Source organism: Pelobates fuscus, chromosome 10 (assembly GCF_036172605.1).
Source record: "Pelobates fuscus isolate aPelFus1 chromosome 10, aPelFus1.pri, whole genome shotgun sequence".
Classification (NCBI taxonomy): Eukaryota; Metazoa; Chordata; class Amphibia; order Anura; family Pelobatidae; genus Pelobates; species Pelobates fuscus.
Window position 1 is genome coordinate 31,636,728 of NC_086326.1, and position 23,559 is coordinate 31,660,286.

Genomic DNA, 23,559 nt, shown 5'->3' on the forward strand with positions numbered 1-23,559 from the left:
CTTGTCTGTATCATTACACTATCCCTTGTCTGTATCATTACACTATCCCATGCCTGTATCATTACACTATCCCATGTCTGTATCATTAAACTATCCCATGTCTGTATCATTACACTATCCCTTGTCTGTATCATTACACTATCCCATGTCTGTATCATTACACTATCCCTTGTCTGTATCATTCACTATCCCATGTCTGTATCATTAAACTATCCCATGTCTGTATCATTACTCTATCCCATGTCTGTATCATTACTCTATCCCTTGTCTGTATCATTACTCTATCCCTTGTCTGTATCATTACACTATCCCTTGTCTGTATCATTACTCTATCCCTTGTCTGTATCATTACTCTATCCCTTGTCTGTATCATTACTCTATCCCTTGTCTGTATCATTACACTATCCCTTGTCTGTATCATTACACTATCCCATGTCTGTATCATTACACTATCCCTTGTCTGTATCATTACTCTATCCCTTGTCTGTATCATTACACTATCCCTTGTCTGTATCATTACACTATCCCTTGTTTGTATCATTACTCTATCCCTTGTCTGTATCATTACTCTATCCCTTGTCTGTATCATTACACTATCCCATGTCTGTATCATTACACTATCCCTTGTCTGTATCATTACTCTATCCCATGCCTGTATCATTACACTATCCCTTGTCTGTATCATTACACTATCCCTTGTTTGTATCATTACTCTATCCCTTGTCTGTATCATTACTCTATCCCATGCCTGTATCATTACACTATCCCTTGTCTGTATCATTACTCTATCCCATGCCTGTATCATTACACTATCCCTTGTCTGTATCATTACACTATCCCTTGTTTGTATCATTACTCTATCCCTTGTCTGTATCATTACTCTAGCCCATGCCTGTATCATTACACTATCCCTTGTCTGTATCATTACACTATCCCATGTCTGTATCATTACACTATCCCTTGTCTGTATCATTACACTATCCCTTGTTTGTATCATTACTCTATCCCTTGTCTGTATCATTACTCTATCCCATGCCTGTATCATTACACTATCCCTTGTCTGTATCATTACACTATCCCATGTCTGTATCATTACACTATCCCATGTCTGTATCATTACTCTATCCCATGTCTGTATCATTACTCTATCCCATGTCTGTATCATTACACTATCCCATGCCTGTATCATTACACTATCCCTTGTCTGTATCATTACACTATCCCATGTCTGTATCATTACACTATCCCTTGTCTGTATCATTACTCTATCCCTTGTCTGTATCATTACACTATCCCTTGTCTGTATCATTACACTATCCCTTGTTTGTATCATTACTCTATCCCTTGTCTGTATCATTACTCTATCCCATGCCTGTATCATTACACTATCCCTTGTCTGTATCATTACTCTATCCCTTGTCTGTATCATTACACTATCCCATGCCTGTATCATTACACTATCCCTTGTCTGTATCATTGCACTGGCTCTTGTTTTTATATTATTGACCAATATGGGTTATTATACTGCCCCTGTCTGGGTTATTACCGTGACCCATGTCTGGGTTATTAATGTGTCCTGTTCCTAGGGTAGTATACTGCCCCACCTGGGTTATTACAGTGAAACGTGTCTGGGTTATTTCAGTGACCCGTGTCTGGGTCATTACAGTTACCTGGGATGGGTTGTTACTGTAACTGTGTCTGGGTTATTTCAGTGACCCGTGTCTGGGTCATTACAGTTACTGTAACTGTGTCTGGGTTATTACAGTGACCCGTGTCTGGGTTATTTCAGTGACCCGTGTCTGGGTTATTACAGTGACCCGTGTCTGGGTTATTTCAGTGACCCGTGTCTGGGTTATTTCAGTGACCCGTGTCTGGGTTATTTCAGTGACCTGTGTCTGGGTTATTTCAGTGACCCGTGTCTGGGTTTTTTCAGTGACCCGTGTCTGGGTCATTACAGTTACCTGTGATGGGTTGTTACTGTTACTGTGACCCGTGTCTGGGTTATTACCGTGACCCGTGTCTGGGTTATTACCGTGACCCGTGTCTGGGTTATTACCGTGACCCGTGTCTGGGTTATTTCAGTGACCCGTGTCTGGGTCATTACAGTTACCTGTGATGGGTTGTTACTGTAACTGTGTCTCGGTTATTACCGTGACCCGTGTCTGGGTTATTTCAGTGACCCGTGTCTGGGTTATTTCAGTGACCCGTGTCTGGGTTATTTCAGTGACCCGTGTCTGGGTTATTTCAGTGACCCGTGTCTGGGTTATTTCAGTGACCCGTGTCTGGGTTATTTCAGTGACCCGTGTCTGGGTTATTTCAGTGACCCGTGTCTGGGTTATTACAGTGACCCATGTCTGGGTTATTACAGTTACCTGTGATGGGTTGTTACTGTAACTGTGTCTGGGTTATTACAGTGACCTTTGACTGAGTTATTACAGTTCTCTGTGTTAGGTTATTACTGTGCCTATGTCCTGGCTATTAAATATGAACAGGATCTACTACAAATCAGGTAAGCATAACACATGGAGGTATCAAGCCAGAGAAAGGAAGTGAGATTTATATCAAGCTAAAGAGAAAAACAAGGACCTAGTTACACATAATTTAGAAGATTCAAGGAAAGACTCCTAGGGGAATGGGAAACCAAATATGAACCCTGGCTAAAGTAGGACTGTAGTCTGTAGGGAGAGACAATAATTGCTTATTACATTCCAGCATCCATTCTATCTTTTCCCTCCAGCAGTTGATGACTAGATCTGCGGCCAGAATTTTGAGAATTGTAGTCCAGCAATATCTGGAGGGCCATGGCTGCACATTCCTTGCTGTGGCCACAATTGGAATAGAAAAGCTGAAATAACAGTATAATAGGCTGTGTATTGTATTAGGAGAGATATGCTACATGCTTATATATACTACAAATGAGGCTAAAATAAAGCTCTAGTCTCCAGGGTTAAAACCAAGGTTAAAAGAAAAAGTTTAAAGTGCAACAACTGTTCAGAGGCCGAATAGCCTGATCTACACAGTGCCAGAACAGCACTTTTGCTGCTTGTCGGGTAATTGCTGCTTAGAGATTTAGAAATTCCTTTTGAAGTTCTGCTTTATTTATTCTGAATGGGTGTAAACCTCAGGCTGTGCATTAGGTGGCGACAGAGCTTAAAAGATGAGATGGGTGCATCCGAAGCACGGCAATATAGGTTTATTTCACATATCTTAGATTAGTCATTGTACAGTCACATGCATTGATCTCAGCACATACACCAATATCTCTAAATCACAGCAACTTGTGAGTACACACAAACCGTCTCCGCAAATACATCGATCTGTGCAGGCCCACTGACCTTTTCAAACGCCGGACATGGATAGATTCAGTTTTAAAATGCAGCCTTTTAAAACATCAAATGTTGAGCATCATTATAGTGATGCTGTAATAGAGCACAATCGCTGCTAGGAGAGCATTGTTACAGTATAGGGTACATCAGTGTACAACACTTCCTGTAGAGATGATGTGCTATGTAAATCCTATTACTCTCAGCCAAGCGTTATGCACCAAAAAAATAATAGGAGTTACAGCTCCAAGTATCCTGATTGCTGTAAACCTTTTAGCACTTGTTACCCCATAACCCTAGCAGTGATTCTAAACTAGTACTGTAAAGGCGTTGTCCTCTGAATGCTGCATCTTACAGTGACAAGCGACATTAAACACTTTAACAAGCCATTTTGGCAGGGATATTTTGAATGCACCCACATCCTTCTACACAAACGGTGAACGTTTACAGTGATCTGTGTACCCTCAAACATGTCTGCACACACAGAGCAAACTAACGATGCAAAGACCAATCTCAGTGCACGCCCTGATAGCAGCACAAATGAACGCAGGACAAGTAAGGACATAATAATCCCTCATCACAAACATGAACCAAAGAGCATTCACCATTATTCTGTATTGATTCCAAACCACACTCTGATCTCCGCACAAACTCATATATGCTTATTTAATAATTTCCAATATATTTGTGTTGATCCATGCCTATGCATATTGTTGACATTTTGGGACTTCTTCATTCACTCTCTTTTGTCGCATTTCTATTAGGAAGATTTAGATTCAGTTTTATCCTGAACTTTGGAAGTTGGATTTTAATTTGCTTTTAGTGAAAATTGCTGATGAAATGAACACTACAAGCAGCAGTTATGGTCCTGGGAATTCTCTGGTACCCTCTCACTGTAAGTAGTCAACCATTTAAGAATGGTTTGACAACTTACCTGGGGTCTGACAGGCACCTACCACCAGCTCCTCTACTGATGGAAACTTCTGCAAGAAATTTACCTAAGCTCCAATAACCTCATCTGGAGGTCCATCTCTGATCCTCTGAGTGCGGCCATGCACAGCCGGGCTTATCTCAATGCAGGTGCCTATTATGCATCAAGTCTGCAAATCATTCCTAAACAGTTTTATTACTTGCACTGGGAGAACACCAGGGAACGTCTGGCACAATAACAACTACTGGATATGGTGCTTGGGGTGTTCTTTTAAAAAAAAATAAATGGCTGCAAAGAGCATGTGATGTCAGCAGCCAATCAGAACATATGGTGTAAAGATATGAACTGTTTAATTCTTAGCATACCAGTGTGCAGGGAAGAGGAAATAATAGTTTAACCGTCTGATTAAGGGAACACTATTTATGCTATTAGGAAATACAGGAAATAAATACAAATCATTTTTAGAGCAGTGGCATACGGTGTAGGATAGGACCACTTTGAGTCATTAGAGAAGAATTTACCTTCACTCTTTACCATTCTTTTAACAATATGTGGGAGTTTCACAGGGATGAGGTATGTAGATTCCAGCCATGAAACCTGTGTGCGAATGTAATCAATCGTCGTTAAGCTGAGACCTTCCGTCATCCACCAGATTGCAAGTCCCCAAGGATTACAGCTTGGCGCTGAGTTATTCTTCATAGTTCTAATTTGTACATACAAGACATGGGCAGTATTGATCACTTTACAAATTACTACCCACACCCAGCAGATCAGTATTCGGAATTGCATGTTATCATGTAAGTGACTGAATTCATCAGCAGCCACTAAAAAAATCCGCCAAGCTGCAGCCAAGAATTGATCATTTCTCCGCCACAGATTGATATCGTTTATCTTCATTTGAGATATTCACCATTTGTCTGCTATTTGCAGCATTTTCATTAATTTTCCACTCCTGACGTTCGCCTTGCAAACTGCATGGACCACCATCATCATCATTTTAAACAATTCAGAGGCAATCTCCCATAATAATGTTTTACTTATTTTACATATAGCCCTTAATATGAGCCTTTTAACCCCCTTGTTCATAATAATAGTGTGGGATTCTGCCCTGGTTATTATATAAACTTTAAGGTATTTTCAACAATAGTAGGGTTTTGGAAAATGCATTAATTGTTCTTGCATTTCATTTTGGTTAGTTATGCCTGCTTTGCAACCTGTGGCCGTACCTGTATCAGCTCCCTTGCATATGGATTTTATCTGTAAATTGGCAAATTGATTCAATCAAACCAAATCCAGGCCGTGCCTCTCCTCATTACATCCTTGCACCCTAATAATTGTACATACACCACTCTAGTTTTTGGTGTCCCCCATAAATTGTCTGAGAAGGCTAATAACTATCCGATTCTATTCCCAAATGTCCCAAGTGTCTGTGTTTCCCATTACTTGTCTGTCTGTCCTTCTATTATGCTCTCTTCTGCTCAGTACATGTGTGCACATCCCATTTTGTGTCCATATGATATCTCATTCAGTTTTCATTAGAGCAGTAAACCTTTACACCTCGATAGACTTTTTCCCTTTTTCATTGTCCATTCTGAACCCTCCTTATATTACAAGGATTGGAAATTCTCATTATCCTGGTGCTATAACTCCCATCATCATTTCCCGCTAAGGCTATAACATGAGTCAGTATTCTCTAATTATAGTATACATTGTGATAAGGATGCTTCACATTTCTATTAACAGCCTTGTGACCCTGTCTCCCTGAGATTTACAATGAATGAGGCTGATTATTTGCTTAGGCCAAGCAGTATTCTATGAAGAAGTATTTAATGGAAACCCCACAGTGCCCTATTGAGCGGTTATCATCCAAGCTTCTGCTGTGGCAGCAGACAGAGAAATGGGCTCCGCGCTTCTGCTGAATCACTGGCTGGGGAGCTCTAGCAAAGCTTTATTTCGTTTTTTCAGGTCATTTTTTTCTGTCTGTTTGTTTGAGCAGCGTAGTGGGGCAAACAAGTAGCTGCTTTGGGCCCTCACTGTGTAAACATGTACCATTGTATTTCACTGTCCCTATTCACATTTCACCCAGCAAGTGTTGTTTTAAACAGTCTGGCACAGGTCCCATGCCCTTTCAAAGCATTCACGCCTTGCCAGCATTGTCTATTATTCCACCTCTGCACCAAACTGGATGTCACCGCGGGGAGTGCCCTTGCCCATTTTGCTGATAGCGGGCACTATTATTAAGGTTTTCATGAAATACACATTGCTCTTATCTTGAGAAAGGGCTTTTGTTTATTTGTGGTCGTTTATTGGCAGTCTAGTGTGCAATCACACTGTAAGTGCCCAAGCTCTGCCAAAATGCTCTCTCGTTGATGCTCTTTCATACTGGGAAGCTGATATCCATTTGTTTATTGTGTATTTTGCATAAGGGTGGATTATGTTTAACTATATTTGTTACAGTTTGCAGTAAGTACCCTGCTTTCCTATTCAAAACTTATTCATTTGTGTCGCGCTATATTAAATGATATAGGTAGTGACCCAGCGACCACTATCTCTACCAGGAATGTAGTGGTTAATGTTGAGGGGGGTCTGAGTCTGAGCAGAAGGGGCTGGTCTGAGGTTTTGGGATGGGTAGAAAAATATATAATATCCCAGTGGCAAGTAGTGGTTATGGTGCTTTAACAATACCCTGTCTTTTTTGAAGTATGAGAAACCTGTGGGGTTTATTCACTAACCTCTGAACTGTAGCCAACTGAATCAAAACAAATCCTCCAAACCAACTATAGTCACTGATTTACTTTTTAAAGCTATATTATGCCGTTCATATTGCTACAGTTATTACTATGGATGTCTCAAGATTCTGAAGACTAAGTCTTAATCAAGTGTGGGTTTCGAAGAGTTAAAGCCAGTTTCTGCCCTTAAAACAACTTCATCTCAATGAAGTTGTTTTAAGGGCTCACTGATGCTCTCAGGCTATCACTGGCTTCTGCAGTGAGGCAGGGACTGCAGGAATGGGATCATCGAGAGGGGTTGATGTGTTCAAAAATAGTTTAACCCTTTAAGGTAAGATGGTGCCCATGACCTCTAGACGCCGTAATGACTTCATTGAGAAAAAGTCCTTTCGGTGTTCGGAGTAGCCCTTTATTACATTTGCTTTGAAACAATTATCCAGTTTCTTACAGATCAAGAATTTTGTTGAAAATCAAAGCTTTTATTGAGGATAATACAAGAAATATGAGAAGCAATTGCAGTATGTGATGGACACACAGGTCCTGAGGCATTTGTCAAGTTAGTAAACCACGCAGGGTCACAACAAGGCATGTAAGTTACAAATCTGCTGTAATGAAGCATCTCAATATGTCAGAAGGTACACATTTCTAGCAGGGATATCGATGCATTGACAATGAACATACCTTATAGTTGAGCACATAAAAAGGCAGTTACAATTCTTCACAATGGATGGGGTCCCAGAGTATTGCAGAAGTCAGACTTTACAACAGCCATGTTCTGAGATACTGAATACTGTGCTTCTATGTACTACGTAGTAAGTGGTGTCAAGACCTTACTCCCCTGTGTCCCGTTGGTGCAGGACTTTCAAAAATCTTGATATCGTACCCCAAGCGAGCCCAAGAGCAGTATCATAGAGAGAGCGTATCTTTTATCCTGACTCACAGCACTTTGCTATTCCTCTGCACTCATCACCACAAGGTACAGTATTAGAAGCCAAAAGGAAAGTAACAAGAAAGATTCAGGGAAGAGCAAGGAATGAGTAGAAAAGATAGAATTGTTAGAAGCATGCCTCCATTCACTAAGCCTCCACGCCCCCCCAGTCCAGCATCCCTCAGCACCACAATCTCCAGTCATGACTGCCATTGCTCCACATGTTTAGCTGTATTCCCTATCAATGGTGCTTGCAATGCCTCTGCCATCCGTTGTTCAATCACAGGGGCCCTATCCTGCTTCCAGAGAGCAGGCACCAAAGATTTGGTAGCATTAAGGAGATATTGAAGAATCAACTTCTAATAAGCCGCTATGGGGGCTGTCATTATTATTATTATTATTGTATTTATATAGCGCCAACAAATTCCATAGTGCTTTACAATAGAGTGTAACAGTACATTCTGCAAGGGTGTTGTGTCACCCAACATTTCCACTACTCTGATTTTAATTGCTTCGCAGTACGGCACTATACAGGACACTCCACCCAGTCCCACGTCTCCAACAAGAGATCATTTTGGTAGAGCTTGGGCACTTACAGTGTGACTGCACACTAGACTGCCAAGTCAAGGCACTGCTGGGACGATCAACAGTGTTCTACCTTCTTAAGTCCAGATGCACCTGGAAAGTAAATGGTAGCAATATTTTTGATTTGCTCTTGGAACTGCGAACCTGAAGGCACCAAGTTAACAGTTTCAGAACTCATCAAATCAACACATTCATCCGCCAATACATCTACTTCATACTTTTCCTCGTTTTTAAACCCTTTACTGTCCATCTACGTAGAGACACACATGACATACACTCAAAAATGTCAAATGAGATGCCAATACTTCACCATAAGTTTTGTTTGATGGATTTTTACCTTCGCAATTCATTCTGGGTGATATTGAAGGACACTTAGAAGACTGTAACAAGTAAGAGCATTAAAACCAAACGATTTCCGCTTCATTGTTCAAAGTTATTTTCGAAAACAAAGGTAAAATTCATTTCCAGTATGTGAAAGCAACGTCTTTCCATTATTTATTCCTCCTTCTCCTGGTGCCAGAATTTTTCACAAAATAGAAACATCTCACAAATAATTTTAATGCTTTGGCTCACACAGGAAGTGCAGAGCATAATGTATGATCTCTGTAAGTATTTTTGTCAGCAATCTCTTATTTTGAGTTGAAATAGCCTGAGGAAGTCTCAGTTTATCCATTATGTTGCTTTCACAGTAGTAAGCGCAACCTGTCCCTTTCATCCGGTCTTGCTCTGCGTTTAATGAACATTTCTAAAAATGCAGGTTATATTCAGATTAAATCGATTGGAAAATAACCTTTGAAGTAAATTTATCTCTGGTTATAGCTGGCTGTTCTGTATTTTTTTTGACATCTTGGGATTTATTCACTAAATCAGGAATTATAGAGAACTAAGAAACGGAAAAAGAACTGTGCTCTTTAGTAGAAAATAGCCGAAGTATAATAATTGTCCAGCTTATCTATTCTATTTTCAAGCTTGGCTATTTTAGCTTAAGGGACACTATAGCTACCAAAACAACTTGAGCTTAATAAAGCAGTTTTGGTGTATTGATCATGCCCCTGCAGTCTCACTGCTCAATTCTCTGCCATTTAGGAGTTAAATCACTTTGTTTATGCTGCCCTAGCCACACCTCCCTGCGTGTGACTTTCACAGACTTCCTAAACACTTCCTGTAAAACATCATTTATTGTTTACACTTCCTTTATTGCAAATTCTGTTTAATTTAGAATTTATTATCTCCTGCTCTGCTAATAGCTTGCTAGGCCCTGCAGGAGCCTCCCGTATGTAATTAAAGATCAATTTACAGAGCAGGAGAACAAACAATTAAAGTTAGTCACAGCCAGGGGAGGTGTGGCTATGGGTGCATAAACAGAAACAAAAGTGATTTAACTCCTAAATGGTAGAGAATTGAGCAGTGAAACCTCATAGGCATGACCTATACAACTAAGCTGCTTCATTAAGCTAAAGTTGCAAAATATACAGACCCAAGGGCCCAAACTAGTTTGCATCCAATGCTTTTGATAGAGATGCATTGGATTTAGAATGTGTGCTGTATATATATAGTGCTTTTAATTGGACACAGATGATCAGTCTTAATGATCTCACCGTTGTAAGATTGGCATGCTATGAGTAGTCTGTACCAGCTTTGGAATTAAGATCTTTTTTTTTTCAAAGGGGTGTGGGACTGTTCTCAAAATGCAAAAAGAAACATCTAAAATATACCTTTAAAAAAAAAATAAAAAAAATAATTAGAGTGTTTAAAAAGTTCAGTTCTCTTTTCAAATCTCAGCAATTGCTTAAGGTATTAAACCTTTACTGTGATTTTACTTGATAATCGTACAGAACTATCCAAGCATTTTAGGCTTCCCTGTGAAAATGCATAATTTGAAATAATATGTTTATTGTGTTAGCTATTTCACATGGGCTCACTCTAGATGTGTCTCTGGAAGGTTCATTAAAACCGCTTTCACATTGCGGAGATCATAAATAAAATAAAGAATGAGAATGACTTGTATTCAATAAATACAGCTTCCATATCGCTGATTTTCTCTGCAGTTAATCCAAGGTGACAGAAGTAATGCAAAATGCTTGTAATTCACATATAGATCTGGACATTCAGTGGCATCACTAGACAGGATTCATTCCCATTTAGATTAATCTGGGGTCTAAAGCCTAATAGGCTAGAGTCAAGACATCACAATTAATGAAATCCTTAAATCTGACAGTGATTCAGGGAACTGGAGCGTTTACAAAGCTGTTTCTCGTATCTATTTTATGGTATTTAGTCATTAAAAACATTTCTTTTTAACATCACGCAGCTTAGAGGGGAATAAATTACGGTAGTCCTTTGAGTATTTCCTTCTCTCACTAAATCCCTCCCAAGTTCTGTGCCGCTTCCTGATCTGTGTGCTCCCTGTTTGGCAGGAGAAAGAGAAGTTATATGTGGAGTTGAAGCATATTCTTGCTCGGCAGCCGGGCCCAGAAGCTGCAGAACAGCTGCAGATCTATCAGCAGACCTTGCGTAAGAAGACAAAGCAGCTAAAGGTGAGTGATTTCTAGGGCCATGACGAGATATTATATGATCTGCGGAGTGTGTGCCAGCTGTCTCTAAGAGACGGCATGCTCTCTCAGTACTATAAGGGATACATAAAGAGGAGGGGAAGCCAAGAGGTGAATCCCTGGCAGTTTTAAAATTATGACTACCATGATGCTTTGCCAGCCTTGAAGCTCTCAACACAGCTTCATGGGAGTTGTAGTTCCTCAGCAGCCGGGGATTTACCTTTTGGCCAACCCTGATAAAGAATATGACTTGTTTATGAAAAATCATAAAATATATGGGACCAGTAACTCTGGAATTTGCTTATAATAGAATCTAACACATACAGGGTTATTCTCTAAAACCATCCAGTTGCATACAGACTCATTCGGACTGCAAAATCCAGACAAAATTCATGCTATCGAACAATGTCTTGATTTTGCAATTGAGCCTAAATTAGGTCTGGAGGACAAAACATCCCCAGATAGCTAAATCTGTAACTGAATGCTTCAAATCTGTCCCCAGATGCTTCGAATCTAGCTCTGGATTTAAAAAAAATAATCTAAACTGTTTGCTCTCAGGTAGAACTAGCAGACAGTGAGCAAATAGGTAAAAAACCCTCAGCTACGAGGGCTAATCAGGCACTTGCTATCCAGCTGCCACATTATAAAAAGCAACTCAATAACCCAAAATTATAATTATTTATATTGAGCCTAGATATTGAGCAGCGCTGTACGAAAGGAAACCATACAAACATTTCATTATAACAAAACTTAGTAGGTGAAGACGGTCCTGCCCAAATGAACTCATAATCTAAAGGGATGAGGGACAAATACAGAAAAGAAAGTAGGGGATTTCAGTGATTAGAATGTACCCGAGGATCAGGGGCGTCTTTCCCCATGGGCACACTGGGCAGTTACCCGGGGGCCCCACTGCGCTGCCCAGCGGGCCCGGACGACTGGGGAGATCCTTTGAAATCCCCTGCTGGCCCATGGAGTGCGGGCCCTGTTTTATGGCCTCTGGCTGGTGAGGAAATCAACGTTCTCCCTCACTGGCCCAAAGGCCCTTCAGTCGGGGAGAGAGGATGGGAGGACACGGAGGCAGGGGAAGGGATCTGGGAAGCAGATGGCTCTTCCCGCAAGCAGGCTGCGTGGACCGCTGCCGCTCGTTACCATGGCAACGCTCCACACAGCATTCCGCGCGCAGGAGGGCATGCAGTCAGACGAGCTGCAGGCTACATAGAATATACCACCACCGGACCACCAGGTCTGACTGTGTCCTATACTCCTTCACCAAAGGTAAGAAGAAGGGATGGGGGGGATGAAGACTTTATTAATGTATAGGATTATTAAAAAAAAACATTTGCTTCCTTCACCCCTCAAACTCTGCAACATACAAACACAGCACTCCTCGCGCACACACACACACACACACACACACACAGCACTCCTTACACACAGCACCCTCCCCACACACTCACACACAGCACCCCTCCCCCCACACACAGCTCTCCTCACACACAAACACAGCACCCCTCACACACACAATCAGCTCCGTACACACAAACCCATACACTGCACGCCTCAATGCAGTGTGTGTGTATTCAACAGTCTGTATGTATTCAGCAGACTGTGTGTGTATTCAGCAGTCTGTGTGTGTGTGTGTGTGTGTGTGTGTATGTATTCAGCAGACTGTGTGTATGTATTCAGCAGTCGGTGTGTGAAAGTGTTTAGCAGTCTGTGACTATATTCAGCAGTCTGTGTGTGTATTGTATGTATGTATTGCATTTGTTGGAGTTACTAATAAATATAAGGTTAATTTTATCTATAATTAAAATTTTTATTCCTGTGCGTTGTGGGTAGGCAGGGCCCCAGTGCACTGCTTTGCCCGGGGGCCTATAATGTTGTTAAGATGGCACTGCCGAGGATAGGAGGGGAGGAGGGAGCAGAGTACGTGGGAGACTGCAGCGGAAGGTTGTAGGGAATGAGGAGTTAAGTGCTAGACTTCTCTAATGAAGCGCCCATATAGCTATATTGAAAGTTTTAAACTTCCCAATGCCCCCACCTGATTACTGTCCACAGCCTGCCCCCACCCAATGGCTGCTCAGTTGCTAGTTTAAAAGATCTAGTTTAAAACCTCCATTATAGTAATATAAGGGTCTTATGTATTCTTTTTTATTTAGCAAGCGCTGACAGCTGCCACATAGTTTACCTATGCATATCCGAGTTAAAGGAGCACTATAGTGCCAGGAAAACAAACTTATTTTCCTGGAACTAAGGGGTCATTAGGTCCCCCTCCCGCTGGGCTGAAGGATTAAAACCTCTTCAGCCACTTACCTTTCTACAGTGCCGGGCTCCCTCTGTGCTGGGGAACTCTCCACCCCCTGCCGACGTCAGATCCGAATGCGCATGCATGGCAAGACAAAACAGCCCATATGAAAGCATTACTCAATGCTTTCCTATGGACGTCCAGCATCTTTTCACTGTGATTTTCACAGTGAGAATCGCGGAAGCAGCCTCAATGAGTCAGCCACTAGAGGCTTGATTAACCCTCAGTGAACCATAGCAGTTTCTCTGAAACTGCTATGTTTTCAGCTGCAGTGTTAACACTAGATGGACCTGGCACCCAGACCAATTCATTGAGCTGAAGTGGTCTGGGTGCCTTTAGTGGTCCTTTAACCCTACGCTGCTAGAGGGCAAATAATAATTCAAATTATCATTCACCTACAAAAAGCAAGTAAAGGATAATTTGCGGATGCATTCATTTGTTCAAATAGGAGCTTTGTGAATCTTCCAAATCCTATAATTTGTACATGGTTTGAATACAAGAGCACTTAATACTTGCACACTCTGCCCTTTGCCTTTTTTTGGTTCTTTTATATGTATATTTTTTCAATAGTGCTATGTTTAACAGAAACCCCAAAAAATATATATTTTAATAGTATTTAGCTTTCATTTTAGATATAATTCTTTCCCTTCTGCAAAAAAAAGATAAAAGATCCATGTCCCTCAATCACCTATAACTTGTTTTAACCTGTTTTTTTCATGTAATGTTCCATTTATTTTTAAATTATATTTAGCAATTGACATTACAAACCAGTTCAGTCTAGGCACAACCAGCACACGCACTGAGTTGAATAGGAAGAAACATAAACATATTTCTGGCCTGAATGTTCTGATCTTCTGTGTAAATCATAAATCCATCATTATTCTTTCTTTCCAAAGCAAACATATATGCTTATTCAAGAGAAAATCAAAGACTCAGAAGGGTCACCCTAACATATTTATAGAGAAAGACAACAACTCTCAAAATTGTCTTATAGGAGAGGATGAGAGTAGGAGGGAGGTTAAAGGGATACAATAGGCACAAAACAACTTGCGCTTAATGAAGCAGTTTTGGTGTTTAAATAATGCCTTTGCAGTCTCACTGCACAATTCTCTGCCATTTTGGAGTTAAATCACTTTTATTTCCGCTTACCCTGCCTAATCCACATCACCCCTGTTGCAATTTCATGTTAACTCACTTTAGAAGTTTTTATCTTGTGCTGTGTAGATTGTACTTGAATCACACAAACGAGGCTCCTGCAAGATCTAGCAGGCTATTAACAGAGCAGTAGATAGGAAATTCGAAATTAAACAGACTGTGTAATAAAGTAAGTTTAAATATTAGCTATTACTTTACAGGAAGTGTTAAGGAAGGCTTTGTATGCCACATGCATGGAGGTGTGACTAGGGCTGTATAAACAAAGTGATTTAACTCCTATATGGCAGAGAATTGAGCAGTGATACAGCAGTAGCATCATCTATACACCAAAACTGATTAATTAAGCTAAAGTTGTTTTGGTGCCTACAGGATCACTTTACACATTGCAGAACAATGCAGTCAGAGAAAAGAAAAAAGGAATACAAAGAATAATTAATAAAATATTCCCTCTACCACTGCTTGTCCCCTATATGTGTCCCTATATTTGTCTTTGAGGGCACCTAGTTTTATATACCTCAAGGAGACAACTCCTCTATCCTGAATACACTCACCCTACATTGTGCAAAGTAACTGATCTCATAGAAGAGAGACAAAGAACAGGAAGGAAATACTAACTGCTGGTCAAAAAGCACGAGCCGGCCAGCTTAGTATCAAAATGGGTTTCAATGTCTCTGTCAAAAACGCATGAGACTGGCAAAACAGAGCCCTGACGAACATTTCACCAGTCAGGTGGCTCTTCAAGAAAACAAGAGAGACAGGTAGACAGATAGATGGATGGACTGATTGAGGATTACAGGGAAGAGCCACTGCAGGGATCATATACATTGATCATATACATTGATAGAGGTATGTTGTATGGATGTATCGATGGCTACTTTTCAAAGGGGCATATTAACGCCAAAGATGTAAAAACCTCCTTTTAAATCCTTACTGAATATTATTGCTACTTTACAGGCTCTTTCATCAGAAATTCATATGTATGAGTCCCAGACAGAGGAATACAGGCATGAGATCGAGAGATTGGCCAACGAGCTGCAGGACATAAAGAAAAAATATCTGAACCAGAAGCGCAAAGAACAACTGTCCAAGTATGTTCCCCGTAATGTCACATGCAAGGCACATGTGACTTGTGAAATTAATGATTCAGTGTCCCTTCTCTCATGTTCAAACCCATAAAACTTTATTTGTGTTGCTAGGTAGTTGCAAAAATATTCCAAAACGCAGCTCTTTTTCCAGATCAGTTATTTTTGGCTTAAAAAAGCGAACTGCTTTGTTGGTTCCCCACATTTCCAGGGGGAACAGAACCACCTTCAAGAATGTAAGACACCAGTATGAAATCCACCAATCTAAATCTGTCATGCATAAATTGAAACTAAAGAACCTTTCAATCTATGTCCGCTATCTGACCATTTTCTTAACATAGTCCCCAATATTTTTTAAATATTTCTCATATTCTGCAGATCTGTACAGTAAGGCCCAAGAATATGGCGTAAAGTAAAGTTAGTGGATTTCGAAATGGATGAGACAAACATAATTGCCCTATGCAATGATAATAGTAGACATATACAATGCAATTATCAATACATTGTTACACGCACAATTCTAAATTAACAATGTGCAATTGTTTCTTGATTGAAGGTGAATAGATGCAGACGGTGGCAGATTTGATATTTTATGGCAGGTTATTTCATGTGTGGGAACAAAAGGATAGAAACATCTCTTAAAACTATCATTATAAAAGGATAAGAACAATCCAAAGCTTTCATATTCTCTCTGTTGAGATCCCAATGGTTGACAAAATACTGCTATATTTTCATATAAATCCGTTTATTAGATACACTCTTATAGCATTTTATCAATGACAGTTAAAGAGCAAGATGAGCACTTGTCTCATTTATTTATCTATCAAACATTTCCTTTGTAGCATTCTTATCCATTTTAGTAACATACAGTCATCAATGAGTACATTTATGATTCAAGTACAGAGGATGTAAGACAAAGGATCAGTATACCACTTAACCATTCACTAAGAATCAGTTACAGTCAGATTGGGTCAATATAATAAAACATGTAAACCTTCTGTAATTAAATGCAACCAGAATGGAAAGCATAACAATTGGGGAAAAGAAATGGATGTGGGTTACACTAGCAAGAAGCAGGGGGGTAAGGGTGGAGCTCAGATGTGTTAGGCTGAGAAGGATCTGAAAATTGAAATGAAGTGCTGCCCGGTACCTGGTTGAATTGTAGAAGCTGTGTCACTGTGATTGGTGCAATGAGTATATAAGCTCTGCCGTGTACACCAACTGCACATTGCTAGCACTGAGTACATCAGCAGTTCTGCAGACACAAGCTGTGATTAGTGACAGTGAGTACACAAGCTGTATTATACTCTGGGACTGGGATTGGCAGTACTAACTACAAGAGTCATGCTGGCAGCATCGAGCTTAACTAAAACCTAAAATAATGATTACATTGGCAAATTTTTAGCAGCTGAGGCAATAAAATATCTACTTACAATAAACAGTTGATGGATAATTAGCAGAAATTAATGATCCTTGTGGAGCAGACAGATCACTATGTGAGAACAAAAACAGTAATTGCAAAGGAAAAACAATAGGCTTTGCCACAGAACCAATACATGTTGCTTTTTCTGAATTAGCTCAGATTCTACAGTCACAACTATTAACCAACTAGTCTCTAAAGGATTTATTAGTCCTTAAAGGCTCTGACGTTTTACCCTTTTTGGGAATTTTTTGTGTGAAAATACCCATCTTGGTTATTTATTCAAAATAGCTAGTTTGGCATTAGTTAAGTCACAGGGTTCACCAAACTCTAGCCCACCAGATGTGGCTGAACTACAACTCCCATGATTCTCTGCCTATCTATTTCATTCAAAGAATCTTGGGAGTCATAGTTCACTTCTCGAGTTGGAGAACTCAGAGTAAGAGATCAGCTGTAGTCACTGTGTTCAAAAGCCATGTCTAACTTAGAGCACTGATGTTAGCACAATTTTTTTTCTTTTTAGGGAGAAACAGAGGAACATGGCAGAGTCTGATGTACCCGTGTTTCAACTGCAGAGAATCGATGCCCCTCGTTTTGCCGGAGGGGGGTTCCCTCTCACTCATATGACAAAGACCACAAGCTAAATCTCACATTGTGCTGATTTGTATCATTTTTAATATTATTTTGAGGCTGTTAATAAAGTGTCAGTTCCCAGAGCCAACTCCATCAGAAATGTGTTTGTGTAATTGTAAAGTTCACATGAGTTCACCTGCAGCACAATGGGCCTCCAGATCTTTCTTGTAAATGTACAGGGTTTTTATTCCAGCCATAAGATGTTATGGCTGCCTATATGTTTTCATATGTGCATTGTAAGAATTCTGTGTATAATGTTTGCATACTGCTTCCTGTGTCACCCTTCATTATATTCATGGTGGTGGTTGCTGTCACTTTAAATGCCATTATTACTATATAAAGTCACATACTGAATTTGACATTGCATATGTCTAAATGTCCACCACCTCTCTAAATAAGTTAATTGCTGTAGGGCTTCAAAAACCTTTCACAGGCATGCCTCATTATCTATAATGAAAGTTAATTGTATTTCACGTCTCCTAAGTAAGCTTGCAAAATAACAAGCTCTATAAAACTATTGTAAACCATTATTATTATACATTATTGATAAAGTGGCAACACATTCCACTGCGCTGTCCATGTCCTGAAACTTGGTGCCGCACAAGAGGAGTCCTGCAGTATAGCAGGGGAAGAGGTGATAATGGAGCAGAATCTTCCATGTAACTACTATGCCAATGCTACTGATTTCAAAATGATTAGGATGTAAAATTCCCTGAATATTTAACTTAAAAGGAATCGTTAAGCACTCCCTCTTTGCATAGGCCATAACATACGTAGGTGCCTGTATCCATTCATTGGTGGGAGTTATCAAAGCATTCTGCTGTAAAAAGTGGTCTAAAGTACAAAAAGTTTAAAAGAGACATGGGTCCATCAAGTTCAACTTTTCTCACATCTGTTTTTGCTTTTGATCAAAAAGAAGGGGAAAAAACAATCTGAAGTGCTTCTAATTTTGCAACAAACTAGGGAAAAATTCATTCTTGACCCCAGAATGGCAGTCAGATATCTTCTTGGATCAAGAAGCTATTACCCCACTAATTAAAAATTATATCTCTATATACACTGCCTGGCCAAAAAAAAAGTCGCCACCTGTATTTAACTAAGCAAATAGGTAAGAGCCTCCTATTGGATAGTTACTGCATGGGCGATTATCTTTCAGCTGGCAACAAGGTATTTAACCCTAACTGATGCAATGTGTAGCTTCTCATTTCTTAAACAACCATGTCGAAAGACACATCCCGTGGTCGTGGAAAAGATGTTAGTCTGTTTGAGAAGGGTCAAATCATTGGCATGCATAGAGCAGAGAAAACATCTAAGGAGATTGCAGAAACTACTAAAATTGGGATAAGAATGCATTATTAAAAATTGGAAGGATAGTGGGGAACCATCGTCTTCGAGGAAGAAATGTGGTCGGAAAAAAATCCTGATTGATCGTGATCGGCGATCACTTAACGTTTGGTGAAATCAAATCGTAGAAAAACAACAGAGCTATGTTTAACCCCTTAAGGACCAAACTTCTGGAATAAAAGGGAATCATGACATGTCACACATGTCATGTGTACTTAAGGGGTTAATAGTGAAAATAAGAGCATTTCCACACGCACAATGCAAAAGGAACTCAAGGGATTGGGACTCAACATCTGTGTAGCCTTAAGAAAACCACTAATCAATGAGGTTAATCAGAAAAAGAGGCTTCAATTTGCTAGGAAGCATAAAGATTGGACTCTGGAGAAATGGAAGAAGGTCTTGTGGTCTGATGAGTCCAGATTTACCCTGTTCCAGAGTGATGGGTGCATTTGGGTAAGAAGAGAGGCAGATGAAGTGATGCACGGCACATGTGTCAACTTGCCCAAATTCAATGCCGCCAACAAATTTCTTCCGTTGTCACAAACCACTTTGCCGATCTCCTGTTGGTGCAGAGTCAGCCACTGATCCACCTGTGCGTTCAGGGCGGACAGGAGTGCTGGTCCAGTGTGACTCTCTGCTTTCAGGCAAGTCAACCCCAACACGGCGTGACACTGCCGTATCCGGGATGTGAAATAGTACCTGGGAAGCTGGGGGGGTGCCATTGATGTGGAGCAAGACGCAGCAGCAGAAGAGGACTCAGCCGAGGAGGTTATGGAAGAGGATGGAGTAGGAGGAGTAGAGGAGGTGGCAGCAGGCCTGCCTGCAAGTCGTGGCGGTGTCACCAACTCCTCTGCAGAGCCACGCATTTCATGCTTGGCAGCCGTCAGCAGGTTTACCCAATGCGCAGTGTAGGTGATATACCTGCCCTGACCATGCTTTGCAGACCAGGTATCAGTGGTCAGATGGACCCTTGCCCCAACACTGTGTGCCAGACATGCCATTACTTCCTTTTGCACAATCGAGTACAGGTTGGGGATTGCCTTTTGTGCAAAGAAATTTCGTCCGGGTACCTTCCACTGCGGTGTCCCAATAGCTAAAAATTTTTGGAACGCCTCAGACTCCACCAGCTTGTATGGTAAAAGCTGGCGGGCTAAGAGTTCAGACAAGCCAGCTGTCAGATGCCGGGCAAGGGGCTGACTTTGTGAAATTGGCTTCTTACGTTCAAACATGTCCTTGACAGACACCTGACTGTGGGCAGATGAGCAGGAACTGCTCAAGGCGAGAGACGGAGTGGCGGACGGTTGAGAGGGGGCAAGGAGGACAGCAGTGGTTGACGTGGCTGAAGATGCTGGACCAGGAGGAGGATGGCGGCTTTGAGTTTGTGTGCTGCTTGTACTCATGTGTTGATCCCATAGGTGTTTGTGATGTGCGATCATATGCCTTCGCAAAGCAGTTGTACCTAGGTGGGTGTTGAACTTCCCATGACTCAGCTTCTTTTGGCACAGGTTGCAAATGGCATCGCTGTTGTCAGAGGCAGACACACCAAAAAAATGCCACACTGCTGAGCTCTGCAATGACGGCATTCTGGTGGTGGCAACAGCATGCGTTGATTGGCGTGCTGTCTGGCTGACCCCGGGTGCCGATGCATGCTGTCTGACTGTGCCACTAGCTCCTTGCGACGACCTCCCCCTGCTTCCAACTCGTCTCCTCCTCCTCTCTCCCCATCTGAACTTTCCCCCTGTTCTTCTTGTCTTCTAGCGGGCACCCACGTGACATCCACGGACGCATCGTCATCATCAACCGCTTCACTTGTATCTGACAACTCAGCAAAGGAAGCAGCAGCGGGTTCAACATCATCATCCTCACACCGTATGTCCATGTGTGTAATACTGCCTGACTGAGACATATCCCTGTTATCTACATCCTCTGGCAATAATGGTTGCGCATCATTCATTTCTTCCAACTGATGTGTAAATAGGGGGGGGGGGGGGATAAATTGAAAGGGGAGGGATAAATTGAAAGGGGGGGAAGAATTGAAAAAGGGGGGAATTGAAAGGGAGGGGGGGGAATTGAAAGGGGAGTGGAGGGATAAATTAAAGGGGGGGAAGAATTGAAAGGGAGAGGGGGTGAATTGAAGGGGGGGCATAAATTGACAGGGAGGGTGGGGGGATAAATTGAAAGGGAGGGGGGAATTTAAAGGGGTGAATAAATTGACAGGGAGGGTGGGAGGATGGGAGGATAAATTGAAAGGGGAGGGGGGGAGAAATTGACAGGGAGGGGAATTGATGGGGGAAGGAGGGGGGATGAGAGTAGGGAGGGGGGAAAAGATAGTGACAAAGGAGGGTGGGAGAAGAGAGGGACAAGGGGGGAGAAGATAGTGACAAAGGAGGGTGGGAGAAGAGAGGGACAAGGGGGGAGAAGATAGTGACAAAGGAGGGTGGGAGAAGAGAGGGACAATGGAGGGAGAGGGGGGAGAAGAGAGTGACAAGGGAGGGGGGAGAGATTAACACCCATCACACACACACACAATGCACCCCTTACACACAGAAAAACACACAATGCATTACACACACAGACACACACACAATCAATGCAACCCTTACACACAATGCATCCCTTGCACACACAGAAACACACAATGAATTCCTTACACACACTCAATGCACGCCTTACAGACGCACACACTGCATCCCGTACATACACAGAAACATACCTTGCAGCCCTTACACATACAAACACAGATTCACACAATGCATTCTTACACACATATCAGGACATCCCCTACACACTCCACCCCCTGTGAACAAACTCATTGGTGGAACATGAAGGTGGACCCTGGGACCCAGACCTTGAGCTGTGTAAAGGCCCCCCAAAAAATGGAGCTGCTTCCCGTTCTCCCAGAACATTGATTTTTGTGACCACAGTTACAAACAGCCTCCAGAGAGCCTGTTCTACACCAGACCAGTGGAGCCAGACTGCAGTTAGAACCCATCATCATCCTCATCTGGTTGTAAGTAGACAATCTAGTATATTATCCGTGGCACTAATCTCTAATTTACCTCACATTAAAGAAACACTATAGTCCCCAGAACCATTCCAGCTTAATGTAGTGTTTCTGGTGTCTATAGCCTGTCCCTGCAGGCCTTTTAATGTAAACATGGCAGCACTGGCGTTAGTTAACATGGCAGATCATATGGGTGGGGCATTGTGATGACACATGGGGGGGCGGCAAAGTTTTCTTTTGCCTAGGGCGGCAAAAATCCTTGCACCGGCCCTGGAGGTGCCCGAAGCTAAGCTGGAGGAGGATGGTGCTGTATGGTTCCGAGCGGAAGCTGTAGAAGATTGGGTGTCATGTGTTAGCCAGTCAACTATGTCCTCAGAACATTTTGAGTTCAGGGTACGTGGCCTCTGAACACTGGGCATTATTCTAGGGCCAAAGGGAATCACATGTACTCATGTGTTGATCCCATAGGTGTTTGTGATGTGCGATCATGTGCCTTCGCAAAGCAGTTGTACCTAGGTGGGTGTTGAACTTCCCATGACTCAGCTTCTTTTGGCACAGGTTGCAAATGGCATCGCTGTTGTCAGAGGCAGACACACCAAAAAAATGCCACACTGCTGAGGTCTGCAATGACGGCATTCTGGTGGTGGCAACAGCATGCGTTGATTGGCGTGCTGTCTGGCTGACCCCAGGTGCCGATGCATGCTGTCTGTGCCACTAGCTCCTTGCGACGACCTCCCCCTGCTTCCACGTTACTGGACGGCCCCTGCGGGGTGGCCTGCCTCTGCCTGTCATTTTTTTTTCGATTAGTGGTACTATGCGTGCAAGCTACTGTGACAACAGATATGAGTGGCACTGTGCACTGGCAGAAGTTGGCAGAGTAGACGCTGTAGGCCTGACACACACGCTTGCAGACAACTAACTGCTATTCAATCTATTACAGTCAAAAAAAATTTTTTTTTAAATGTACACTACTGTTACACCAGATATGAGTTGCACTGGTGTGACACTGTGCCCTGGCAGGCCCTGAAACGCACATGTGTGAAGGAAACTGACTGCTATTATATTACAGTCAAAAAAGTTTTTTGTTTTTTTTTAAATGCAAGCTATTGTGACACCAGATATGAGTGGTGGCACTGGGCAAGTGGGCACAGTATACGCTGTGAGCCTGACACACACGCTAGCAGGCAGGCAACTGCAATTAGATTACACAGAAAAAAAAAAAAAGACTGATGTTCTAGCCCTAAAAATGGCTTTTTGGGGAGCTGTCCTTACAGCAGAGATCAGATGAGTCCTTCAGGACTGTAGTGGACACTGAATACACTAGCCTAGCTATCGATTTTCCTATTAAATCAGCGCAAGCTACACTGTCCATCCTCTCACTAAGAATGCAGCTTCCGGGGGGTGGGGCCTAGCTGTCATGGAGGAAAGACGCACTTCGTGTGAGCTCCCTCAATATCTCACTTTAAGCAGCTATCAACAAGCAAAATTCACCCCAGAAAGGGGATGACCCAGCAGTGTTGCTCCTACCTGACCGACCCGACATGCTTAATAGCGGTCAGCAACTCGAC

General features: G+C 41.9%; 1 protein-coding gene across 1 annotated transcript in view; it reads left to right on the forward strand.

The window, feature by feature from the left end:
* Window positions 1–17,957, forward strand: part of CFAP58 (cilia and flagella associated protein 58) — a 65,750-nt gene extending 47,793 nt beyond the window's left edge. Inside the window, exons 16-18 of the mRNA XM_063435043.1 lie at window positions 10,914–11,033; window positions 15,463–15,596; window positions 17,534–17,957. Of these exons, the coding sequence (XP_063291113.1) occupies window positions 10,914–11,033; window positions 15,463–15,596; window positions 17,534–17,654 (375 nt within the window). The 3' untranslated portion in view covers window positions 17,655–17,957. The remainder of the gene's footprint in view (window positions 1–10,913; window positions 11,034–15,462; window positions 15,597–17,533) is intronic.
* Window positions 17,958–23,559: the final 5,602 nt, after the last annotated feature.